The 13,347-nt window shown below is 41.0% G+C and overlaps 1 protein-coding gene across 1 annotated transcript; it reads right to left on the bottom strand.

Annotated features, from left to right (window-relative positions):
* Positions 1 to 3,806: 3,806 nt before the first annotated feature.
* On the bottom strand, positions 3,807 to 4,583 carry LOC119745358 (complement C1q subcomponent subunit B-like; the record flags this gene model as incomplete). Its single annotated transcript, XM_038221664.1, has 1 exon — positions 3,807 to 4,583. A coding segment is annotated over one exon (777 nt), but the record flags the coding sequence as incomplete, so codon positions are not given.
* Between the last annotated feature and the right edge of the window lie 8,764 nt (positions 4,584 to 13,347).

The following is a 13,347-nucleotide window of genomic DNA, read 5'->3' as shown; positions in this document are numbered from 1 at the left end:
AAGGCTCTGGCTCACACGGTTCACTGTCCAGGAAAAACTCACGCAGACGGATTCTACGGTAGTATTCCGTGAGATCTTGGCTGAGCTGAACCTGGTTCACAGAACGGGGAGCGGGACAAAAATTGAGACCCTTGGAGAGAAGTTTGTGCTCTGCGTCAGATATTGATGAGGAAGAAAGATTAACTACAGTGTTGACAGGGGGTTCTGGCGTAGGCGTGGTAGATGGGGACCTAGGACGTCTGAAACGTCTGTGTCTGCGTTGCTGTTGCTTGGCAAGCAAGCCACCAATCTTCTTGTTTCTCCTGTTGAGTAGGACAGAGTCAAGGTTAGACAAACCCCTTTCAATCTCATCATGGAAATTCCTGTACGTGGAGTCAGAACAACTTGATTTGAGTTGGGAGTCAAGGTGGGAAATATTCTGATGGAGGTCCTCACGTGTAAATTGACACTGCTGAGAGAGAATATTGATGAGTTTAATAGAGGCACCATGCATAACTTGATTCCATCTCCTTTGAAGGTGTGGTGGGAGGTTTCCTAAGCAGGGAGTGTGAGACAGTTGCAAACCTTTGGGATAAATCGAGAGAGGGAGTAAAAACTGTAGTTATCCTGATGGTAGGAAAAGCGTAAGGCCTTTTCCTTTGCCTTTCTGAGCTGTTGGAAAGTGCAAATGGTGTCACTCATATCTGTAGAAAGGGAGAGAATAAATGGGTAATACAATTGGGGGCAGAGCAAAACAAAATTGTAGGTACCTGTAGTGTGGAGAGAACAGTTTGATTAGTACATGGTATAAAACGATCAAAAGAAGGAACAAAACAAAACACAATGAAACTTACATGTCAGCAAGGAGGATCACCACGAAGGGATACTGCAACAGAGAAGTTGAAACATGTAAAAAAGTAAAACTGCTGCAAACTGCTTACTGACTGGATGGACCTGAAATATATAAATCTTAAAATTAATGTGGCCTGACGTTGCGAACTTAGCAAGTTCTTCTTCAGAGGCTAAAACAGAAATGACAGAGGTACATACATTAACATGGGGGTGCACACAAACATGCAGGGCTGAAAGAAGAAACACAAAAGGAGGATTAAGTGGGAAAGGTGTAGTACAGTCCTGCGGTAGCTTTTAACAATTGAGCACTGCACATGCGCTCAACCCCCATCGCGTGAGACTGACGCGGGCGTGCGCAACACAGTAGCTAGGGATGCGTGCGCGCGTGCGCGCGCGTAAGGAAGTTTTGAAACGACATCGTACAGCAGTGCAGTATATACTGAGGATGTTTACGACGAAAGAATAGATCTACGATTTATTTTCTTTGAACACTTCACCCACCGACATATTTACCTTTCCTAAACCAAGCATCTTTGTAATTCCGGACACAAGGAATGTGTAAACGAGATTTCAGCTTCCTCCATCAGGTAAAGATATGAAAACATTGTTGTAATTTGTTTCGCTACGGCAGCAGTTTCTGTTGAGTTTACGTCGTTATAGCTGTTAAGCTAAAATATGGCCCATGAACATGAACACAACAAAGTCTGGAAATATCGCAGAAAGAAAGTCACAAAATTGGAGCATTTTAACTGTTTATTTCGTTATAAAGGTATTTATTAATGGGATTTTTTCGTCTCGGTCCATTAACAGCGGTCACCTCCACACCCGGTCATTATCACGCAGTGAAGACCGGCTCCTCACACTGTTATTCCCTTATTTTTACGCGATACATGTGCCAAATTCTGAAAAAGGCAGCCAAAACGGCATGTCCCACAAATAGGGCAACACTTCTTTTTTAAAAAGGGCACTTGATCAGAAAAAAAGGCACTTCTTCAAAAAAAGGGCACTCTTTGCAAATTATTTGGGGGTAAGCCCGTTGAAAAAAGGGCATTTGAATGGAAAAGGGCAGTCTTTACAAAATATTGGCTGGGGGAAATACCCCCTTACCCACCCCCCCCCCCCACACACACACACACACACACCCACACACACACTGGCTAAGACTATGATCTCCCATTAATCTGCGAAACGCAACCTGTCCCCTTCAAACCCAAGCCAATCTGAACACCCTGCCCTTCACAGACGGATGCAGAACAACACTGTCGTTGGGATTCCGGTTGTGTTGGGGGAGGGGGAGGGGGCAAAGATGGGCCTGACATCCAGCATTTTTCATTTCTCATTTTGTTGTTTACATGTTTTAGCTTTTTAAGAATCCGTGAGATAAATAGGATAAGTGGAGCACACAATCGTCTTAGTGCCATTTATTGTTCTTGATGAATTATTGAAAGATAAGTAACAATCGGCATCATATTTTGCTCCCCCGCCCCTCATCTTCAATCCCTAACCCCCTCGACACCACTAATCATTCATTCTCCACCCCATCCATCCTCAACCAATGTTAACCCGGCCTTCATTAACACGATCCCCAAATCTAGAAGTCAAAACAAACAAAAATGGACAAAAATACAGGTAATTAACTGACTCTGTTTGCAATAATTTGTAATATCAAAGGGATTAAAATTGTTATCTATAATCACAGATTTAAGTACTTAATAAGAAATTATTGTGTTCGCAAGAGTCAGACTGTGATTTGCTCGTTCATTTCAACGACAATATTTCTCTGTAATTTTACTTTCTTGAGAGGAATTCGATGGAATGTATTACGAGAGGGACAAGGTTTTCCACATTGTTAAAAGCTAAATGTTCAATTAAAGTAATGTTCAAAATACAGTTTTTGAGTATTTATATTCGATACTGATTACATGTTATATGATTGATTTCTGTGGTTAAATTAGTTAAGCTGATATACAGAGCACATCCTCAAATGTATACTTGGAAAAAAAAAGTTTCTTAGAATCAAATATAAACTATAGAATCATAATTTTGTAATCTGCTGATAAAGTGTCACATTATTAACTCAAATTACATTAAATCGTAAACAATTTCATCATAGTGAAAGCTCTAAAACTCAACTTTTAACATAAACAAAAACTCAATTATACATGTATAACATGGGATACAATAAAGTGTTTAACAAAAGTTGAGAGTTCTTGGTTCACTGTGGCGCAATTTGAAACTATTTAAATGATATCACCAGGCTTCATTTAATCTCTGGCTGTATACGGTAAGCGAAATGCAAATGAAAAAAAAAAAACACACTATTTTGTTAATACATGCATTTGTTACTTCCTAGACAGACTATTGTAACGGTTTATGTTTTTCTTTTCATACGATTACCAGTTTAAGAAATAACAACATATATGCAGAAGGAAGGGTCGTACGCCCATACTTCAGGAACTACTTTGGCTCTCGGTTACGGTGCGGAATGAATTCAAGATTCCTTGGTACTTTTCAAACTTATCTGCAATGGTGAGACAGCGCTACGGTACTTCACAGAGTAAATATCAGTTCATGCGTTTAGCATTCGCACTAAAAGCTGTGATGGGGTTCAGTTTAACCTTCCTAAAGTTCGTCCAAAGCCTGGCAAGGCATATAGTGACCGTGCAGACTTCCACGTTATTTGAGCAAAAAATAATGAATTTGAAGGGTTTTTTCAATCTCATCTAAAACCTTCAATTTAAAAAGTCATATATTTTACTTCTTTTTAAATAACTGTTTTTACGCAGTTTTGATACTTGAATATAAAATGCTTTGTAATTATCTTTCTTATTATCATTACACTGAACATTTTTCTTTTAATTCATTGGTTACTGTTTTGGAAAAATGGAAAGCGAAACCAAAAATGCAGCACTGCTCCTGTATATTTATGCATTGTGATTTACTCTATTTATTTAATTATTTATTTATTCGGAGAAAAGGAGGAAGCCACTGAATGAGGTGTAGTGATAGGTCGAAGAACCCTGCGCCCTACCGTACATGGTAAGATACACCGAGTCTCCTCGCTGCAGGACCATAACCGCGCTACCAGACAACTGACCTCGTTGATTCGAGTGACCATAGGTACTGATAACCTTGTAGTCGTTTTTAACAAGATGGATGCTAAAAGAATCGCTGTGGCTATACTCAAGGCTAGAAAACGTAAATACGTAGGTGCCCGCCACACTACAGGTGAACGTGCCGGTCTCGAGATCAAAGGTGGTACCCGGCAGAAGCGTCTCGGTCTGCTGGAAGGGCAAACGGGTGTCGTGACTCCTAGAGGTATCCGAGTTGCTCGTCCTCACCACGGTGAATGCTACCCGCTGTTTAGAGTCGTCTGGTGTCTCCCCTGGCTCACCCTTCTGACCTTTGACACCAGTTTCCCCAGTTCCTCCAACAAAACCAGGTAGCCCTCTCGGACCTATCTTGCCGGGTAGACCAATCCCATTATTTCCTTTAGACCCACTGTTCCCAGGTGCTCCCCGCTCACCAGGTTCAATAGGGCCAATAGGGCCAATCTCACCTTGCTGACCTGCATCGCCCTTTGACCCCGGCTGACCGTACGGCCCCATCGGTCCTGCTGGCCCAGGCAGACCTGGTATGCCGGGTATTGCAGCAGGTCCCAGGCAGCACTGCTGACACACCTGAGACGCAGGACCATCACCGTCCGAGGGAACCGGCCCAGTAACGGAAGCTCGGAGCTTGACAGAGTTACCCAGAAGGAGGGCGATTGACAGAATGGTGGCCATGCAGATCTTCATCTGAAAGGAAAACAATACAGGGCCTAAAATTACAAACAAAATCACTGCATAAACTGAAGAATTTGTATACGAGGCATAATTTGGAGGAATCATTATTCAGAGAATGTGTCGGCGTGATATGGCAGTGGCCTATCCGGGGGAAAGGGGATAACATGTAAATGGAAAGATGGGTTCTTTTTCAATCGGTTGACATTGCAACTACGGGCAATTCTCATTATTGGACTTGTTAGTAACGGAAGCTCGGAGCTTGACAGAGTTACCCAGAAGGAGGGCGATTGACAGAATGGTGGCCACGCATATCCTCATCTGTAAATAAAAAACAATACAGGGCCTATATGTAAAACTAAAAACAAAAACAATAAGCAATAAGAAATAGGCATAATGATGTTACATACACTGAAGAGTTTGTCTTAGAGACACGTGTGACTTCATAATTATTTTGTGGAATCATTATTTAGAGAATGTGTTCGGCGTGATGACAGTGGCTTATACGGGGGCAAGGGGCTATAACATTATATGAACAGGTTTGTCATTATTTTTGCCCGCCGAAATGAGTTAGGAAAGGAGACCGAATTATATTAGATTTTTTTATGGGGACGGCACGCCCTTTCCACTGTCATGACAGAGTCAATTAATAAACATCACCACACCGACCTCGATGGTTCGCTCTTGAAGTCTTGAAGATCAGGTCCAAGAAGAGATCAAAATGGGTTCACTGTAGGCTGAAAAATAATAAACAAAGAAACCCGGTAACGTTTATACTTTATTCATTGATTTTAATACAATTTTGAGGTGTTTTTTCACTGTGATCAATAATCATTCGAAACAAGGAACAATTATTCACTAATAAAAACAACCGTCAAAGATTATTTGTATTTTCGTGACCGAATACGCCCAGAAAAGGCAACATGTGTTAATGACGCTTTGTGATAATTTTCTAAGGAACTTAAATGCTCCCTGAAATCAACAGTAAATTTATTCAAACGCGTTAATGAAAGCCTTTATTCAAATTCATTATACAATTTATTGAAATTCATTATACAAAAAAAATCTGTGTATTTTTGAGGCACTAGTAAGTCATTGAATCATTTTTGAAAGCATAATATTATTATCTAAGTTTTTAAAACAGCATATTCTTTATTTAAATATGTTTTTCCCGTCCAATTTCACACCTTGCTCATTCAATGTGTGAACACTTTTTTTCAAATTCGCATACAAACGCGTAAGCATTTTCCAACCCAGTTGAATTTAGCGAACGATCACATTATTTAAGGGTATCTCCACTATAAGCATAAAAAAGTAGGCAATTGACGTATTTCCATTGAATTTATTTTGCTTTGGATTTCAGTCCAGCTCGGGAACTCAACTTCATGCTTACGTTCACAAAATTCATACATGTTTAATAAATTTCGGCAGTTTAGCCAGATCAGTGGTGGCTCTAGGGGTGCGGAGGGGGTGCCCTCCCCCGGCAGTGACCGAATATTTATCAAAAAAGGCAAATTTCGATTGAGAGAGCCCTTCCATCCTCACCCATTCTCCCGGCACAAACTTCGCCCGGCAATAAACACTCTGGATCCGCCCTTAAAAATATTATTTGGCAGTTTAAAACAAATGATAAAATGACATGACTTTTGATACAATTTCATGAAGCAATTTACACACTTTTGTTTTAATTGTCAGGGAAGGAAACATGACAGAAACATTGTTAGGTGGCTAGATCATAGAAAGAATTTTGAATTTTAAAAGGATACTCAAAATCAATCACATTTCTTTTGTAATCGCTAAAACGATAAACGGTTAATGCAGTCTTTAATCTTTTTCTATAGTTTGCATGCATATCTCTCTTTTAGTTCTTTTAGTTCTCTTATTTTTGGGGGTTTGTTTTACAAAACTGATTGTATGTACGTAAACATGAAAGAAACAATCTCGTGCGTGCTTCGTCATTAACCAATATGAAGAACCGGGTAAAATTAGGACAAGAAATCTGCTTTTTTTTTTAAGGGAAGATGCAAAATCTAAATTGACGCTGGAATAATTTGTGCATACCTGAACTCTTAACATGATTCTATCTATCCAGCCATGGGCGTCGACAGGATTTTGTTTGTGTAGAGGAGGACAGAGCTCATCCCTCCCCCCCCCCCATATCATTTTCCTGATTGATAATTTTTTGAGGGTGTCCAGGGACATTTGCACCCCAACCAATTAAATTAACAACAATATGATCGCACCTATTTCGTCTTTTTCTTTTTATCCCGTTTTTTGTCCTGGTTTTTTTTGGGTTGCTTGTCCGGGGGCAATTTAAACATGAATAAAATGTGTGTGATCATGATCCGAATTGTTCGTTGCGCCCTAAAGTCTATTCTGACAATTGACACTTTTCTCCTGCAACGCTTGAAAGTACGTTTAGACCTATCATTGCAGACCCTATTCTGAATTCTGAATTTATCAGGAAGAAATCCTCAACACGTGTGCAGATTGCTGGCGAAAAAAAATACCAATTTATAACAATGAGTAATTGAGTTATTTTCTGAATTAATATGGCCAACCCATCTCATACCACGAAAGTATAGTGGCGATAATATATTACAGGTGGACCACCGCAGTTAAGCTAAAGTCTTAACAAGTAGAATTATTTCCCCGATGGTGGGAAATCAGCGCACCTGTCTGGCTATTAGCATCAGCCACCATCTGTTTGTCAACCACGAATGTGTCTAGGAAAATCTTTAAGGTTTAAGAAAATCTGTTCCATTATTGGAAACCTTGAACACTGAAAATATTGCTTTTTTCAAAAAGATGTTTAACAGAATCTACGTGACATTCTCAGTAGAACCCTGCATGCAAACATGGCTGAATTCATCTGAAAGCTGGTGCTTCAATCGCTGAAGTCGGACAGCAGAACAGACGGCCTGAATAATTTGTACAAACATCAACGCTTTACATGATTCCTAGAAATGAATCCAGCTACATAAAGCAATTTGAACTTGAATAAAGTGTGATCATGGTCTGGTCCGTTCGTATGTGCGCCCTCTAGTCTATTCTGACCAGTGACAGGCGTATACGTGTATAGAGATCAAACCGGAATGGCGAACTACATGTGAACTAGTGAAATGGCACAGTTTAAAAACGAAGCACAGAGGGTATTAAGATTATCCCAATTTTAAATACCACAGCATAGGACAGGATGTTTGAGATGTCCCGATTTCCTTTTTTACGTTCTTCCGTGGCCAACTTCCGCATAACCTTTAATCCTGAATTAGTTAGAGTGATTGCCGGGAAAAAGGTGAGCGCATCGCATCGGAATTTTATGTTTGATACAATTAACAGGGAAAACTAGCAAGAAAATAAAGGGGGTGAATGGTCAAACCGATATTATGGGTCAAGTGTCAAGCTCTCGCAATATTTCTTTCTTTTAACCAAAAAAGTTTTAATTTATCATCTGAAATATTGTGTAAGTGCGTGAACAATATGCAATTTCATGTAATACGCTCTTGAAAACCTTCAGCCAGGTATGACTGGAAAACTGGCGAACCTGAATGGCAATACAAACTATAAAACTTCCATGAATTTATAGTGTGCTATCGGTAGCGACAAGAATTCAAGTAAGTTTTGAAGAGCCAGAGAAATCAGTCAGAATTTTGGACAATTGTTTGTTGAGAGTGCACCATGGAAGTAGCAGCGATAATATTGTAAGACAGGAATTCCTTATTCCGAACAAACAAAATAAAAACCCTGATTACTTTGCCCTTAGCTTTTATTGCCTGAAAGTTTGGCCTCACAAAATGTTGGTATGAAACCTGCAGCAACTGTTCAGACTAAGAGCTAATTCAGCTGTATTAGGCCAAAAAAGTCTCCGATTTCTGGTATGCGCTCGCGTCGCCGTAGCCATGCGCGTCGGCAAAATGAAAAAGTTTTTTTTTTTCAATGAAAGATGATGTGTCAAAACCGCCAAACTCACTGGTTTGACTGGAATCTTGCTGGTGCACAATTTAAACGTGTTTTTAGATGGGGTTATGATCGAGAATAAGCATTATGTGGCCTCTCTAGTCTCCCATAATATTTGCACTCAGTTTAGTCGGGCACCATTTGCAGTCATCAGCCGACATTTGTAGCAAAAAAAAAAGGTAAAACAACAACAAAAAAAAACGCGTCGCCGCACTACTTTTTGGGCAAGTTCCAGACCAGAAACCGGATACTTTTTTTGGGCCTTATATACATTATAATATCTGGTGATTATTCAAGCACCTATCGATAAGTTATCGAGTTAACGTATGAAAAAGGGATCGTCATGGTGGGAAATATTTACAGCGCACTGTTTTGGCTATAAGCACATTTTTTTTTGTCAATATCATAAATCAAAAGAGCATTCAAAGTTGGAGGAATTATCGTAAGAGATTGTATCAAACACTTACCGTGCAATTCTTGTTCGATCTTGCAAACAGTTCTCTCGGGTTGTTGTCTGGACGTGGACATGAGCTGCGGTTGTTGTGAGGAGTGAGCCGGCAGCTTGTGACTTAAATATTGACGTCGATTTCCCAAGCAGTGACTGAGGAACTTGCAAGCCCGGTTTGTGATTGGCCCCTGCGCGCTGTCAATCACACATCACCGACTCGCTCCATATTTGTGAGACGGAAATGATGTTAATGTTACATTGCCACACGTTAAACCCGAAGCTTGTATCGCCGACACTCAAATAGCCGCATCTAATTGGTGGAATGATCGTATGGATGTCGGTGACACATTCAAACACGTGGATTGTGATTGGTACCTGTCAATCACAGACCACTCACTTGTGGTCACCGACTTGTTGGGTGACTAACTTTGATTGGTGGATAGAATAATGACGTACACCGGCTATACATGATTCAATCAGTGTTTGTTGTGCGCTTTGTGCTATTTAATGGAGCCACGCATTTGGTGGCTAGTATTTTGTAGTCAGGTTATGCAGTCTACATTTTTGATAGAAAAACGAAGGCGTAATAATTTAGCTTGAAAAGAAAAGTAACAAGAACTTCAATATATTGAAGTTCATAATATCCGGTCCATGTATAGTTGCCGCCCTTTTACGGTGAAGTACACTTATTTTGCAGAGCCCAACCTTTTCAAAAGGCAACTTAATTATAACCATTCATCTATCCTCATCAGCTAGTCAAACGTGCGCTCAGCCATGCCAACTTCTCGGCATTGAATCCACCTGGAACATGCAGAACCCCCTCCCCCTTAATTGAGGCCTTCCCACCTCCGCTTATTGAGCCCAACCTATACTAACACATAATTAGGCCGACTCCGATCTTGACCCTCGCCTTATCTAACCTAATCCCAAACTTACCCCAACTGTTTGGATCCTACCATGTGCAACAAACTTCTTTCCTTAGGAAACACTAGCCTCCAAAAGCCTGATCTCCAAGCCAAGCACGAATCCCCATATTGAAGCCCCTGCCCCACCATCCCTTACCCCTCCTAACCATCCAGGGCAGCCAACGACGGATCCCTAACCAATATGCTGAGGCGGAGAAGGGGCGGGGTTGCTTATTTAATACTAGAGTGCTGTTGCTCCCCTTTCTATTAATAGTTTCGTCGACAGGAAGAAAAAGAGAGAGAGAGTAAATCCATTTTTACAACATGAACAGTCGTGTCGTGACATCTGTTTTTCATTGGATAACCTACCGAGTGCCACTGTTTTTAGTAATTCACTCATCAATTTTCTGCTGATGACAATTAACAGTTTTCCCCGCTAAAATAGGCCGGCCTATAAGAATACCTACTGAGAAAATTTGAAAAGACGGTGGCCCATATTCTACCGAGAGCCCAAAATAATCACTAAGTGTGCCCCTGAGTGTGCCTTATTTCTAGCGGAACAATACTGCCAATAATTCCAAACAGTACCTATTTTTATACTATCTAGGTTGTGTCGTTTTCAAACCTAGTATTTTCGAGAAATATTACGCTGCGAAGTATTACTCATTGGCGTGGTTCATTAAAGGGACCTTCATTTAGACTACTCATTTTCTGGAGGAAGCATTCAAAGAGTTAAGCGCCTCCCCCAAATCCCAGGAAGGCCTGAGTGGTCGAGGCACGCCCTCCCTAGCTTTCCGGCTGACGCCACTGAGTTTGAAGTGACGTATCGTATCTCAACATCCGGCTTGGACCAACGGCGGATCCGGGGGGGGGGGGAGGGCAAAGGGGGCCATGCCCCATCCCCCCCCCCAAAAAAAAAAAAAAAAAAACGAGACCATTTCTTTTCTTTTTATGTGACATCGCAATAAAGGCAGGCAAAGAGTACACCACCATCTTTTCCTCAAAAAACATTGGTTAAAGTGGTCAGAAATTGCCTCAGATCGCACCACAGAGCATCTAGAATCCAAAATATTTTTGGGGCCCTTAAGCGGGCCCCGAACCCCACGCCTTAATTTTTTTGACCCACTTTTTGGGGGGTCCAAAGAAAATGTTGGCCCCCCCCAAAAAAAAAAATTGTGTTCTGGATCCGCCCTTGGCTTGGGCCATGAGTTTGACCACGATGGGAACGAACAGCACTAATATTTTAACTGAAATAAATCTGCCATCGGATATTTGAAAATCACGGGGGGGGGGGGATTGTTGAGACAGCTATAACCAAGGGCAAAGAGGACAGGACTCCGGTACTACGCCGTCTGGCCGTAGGAGCTGGCCGCCTGTTTAATGCGCAGACCATTTTTACCAAATCGGGTACTCAGACCTCACCGCTGCACTTGGCAACGACCCTGCCCCTAACATACTTGCCCGTAAGCTGACGTGGGTTCAACTTTCACCCTATCCAGCCTCTCTCACCAAGGCTTTGCCACTCCCCCCCCCATCACACCCATCTCCCATCAATCTGCAGGACGCAACCACCCAATTAATGTCTAACAACCTTCAACCCGACCTGAACACCCCCCCCCCTCAACGGCGGACAGAACCAAAGTCTCGATGTGCTTCCAGTTATGTTAGGCTGTGAGTGGAGGGGAAGGGGGCAGGTAAAAGGGCCTGATACCCGGCAAGCCGGCCGTTACAGAATCGATAGGCGTGGGGATGCGTTTCATTTTTCCTTCATTATATTTCCCGACTACAGTATACTAGCATTTTGGGCGGCTTGTGCCTGACTTTGCTCACCTCTCACCAAGGTGACCACGGTTCGAATCCTGGCCGCGGATCACATGTGAGTAGAGTTGTGCGTTGGTTCTTTCCTGTGTCACGAGGATTTTTTTCTCCGTGCCCTCCGGTTTTCCTCCCTCCGGCAAATTGACTAGAATTGTTAATAATTATCACTGATTTAAGTGCTTAATAAGACATTTGTTCACAAGAGTCAGATTGGTATTTGCTCGTTCATTTCGACGAGAAACGATTTCTTTATTATTGTTTATTTAATATTCAAAATGTCTTTGCAATTCTACTTTCCGGAGAATTCAATTTCATTCTTCCAGAGTTTATTACAAGGGACATGTATGTCCCACAAACCTTGCTTTTTAGAATTGATATTCTTTATCTTATCACATGATATTACTAAATTAGTTAAGCATTTAAACAAAGAGATATTATGAAATATAAATGCACTTGAAAATAAACAATACCTTTCGTACAATAAAATAACCATTTGCAATAGAATTATAACTGCATTTTAACAATGCTCTGATAGTGTCACATTAACAATTAACATTTCATTAAATCGTAAACAATTATTTCATCAGAATTAAACTCTAAGACCAAACTTTTAACACGTCAAAAATCCAATGAAAATAATTCGGCACACAAGGAAAAAAAACAATAATGACATTTAAGAGTCATTGGTCCACTGTGGTGCAATTTAAACTCATTTTTTTTCTTTCTTTTTTAGAAAGAAAACAAATCCTTCCGAGGATTAATAAATGATACTGCATTGGGCGTGTCTCCGCCGGGGTGTCTCTTATCAGGGGTAGCGTGAATTTAGGACCCTATGAAATACAGACTCATTAATATTATAGTGCGTGTCTAGGTGGTGAGAATTGACACGCGAGAGAATTTAACCAATAATAGGGTGCTAGTAAGTCAATCACATTAATGTTTGTAGAAGACATAATTATGTGAGTTCTAAAGTAGCATCTTCATTCAAATTTAGTCAAATTTCTCACCCTCGCTCATTCAAAAATGCAAAACTTTCTTTCAAATCCACTTAAACACGGGCAAGCTTTTTCGCCTTCGGTTGAGTTTAGCGAAAATATAAAAATGTTTCAGGGTGTCTTCATTACCCGGATAACAAGTGTGCAATCTAGGTAACTTGTACATTGAATTCAATTTGGTAAATACGTTTACCAAAGTAAGACATTTTCAACCAATATTAGGGTAAAGGTGTTATAAGTTTTCACTGGAGTCTGATGTTCATATGACACCGGCAACAAGCTTTTTTTTCTTAAATGAAATTTTGGATTAGATAATTTTTTTCGGGAATCAGTCTCAAACGGAGTTTCTGAGGAACAGCGCCATTGGCAGTTCCGGGCATGGGGGAGAGGGAGGGGCCACATTACCAGCTGGGGGAGGGGGTACACCACCAGAAAACACACAATTGCAGAACTCTCTAATATAGAATATTTTGAGGGTTTTACTTTCTTTCATGCACTCAGCGGATGGGTTTAGGCCTATTTACCGGTGTGCACCCTTTACCGTCCTGCATGGGCGCGAATTTGATTTTTCTCCAAAACGTCATTCGCATAATGGGTGTACGCTACGGCGT

This window comes from Patiria miniata, unplaced genomic scaffold (assembly GCF_015706575.1).
Source record: "Patiria miniata isolate m_02_andy unplaced genomic scaffold, ASM1570657v1 HiC_scaffold_7, whole genome shotgun sequence".
NCBI classification, from domain to species: domain Eukaryota; kingdom Metazoa; phylum Echinodermata; class Asteroidea; order Valvatida; family Asterinidae; genus Patiria; species Patiria miniata.
This window is presented reverse-complemented; position numbering and strand designations above follow the sequence as displayed.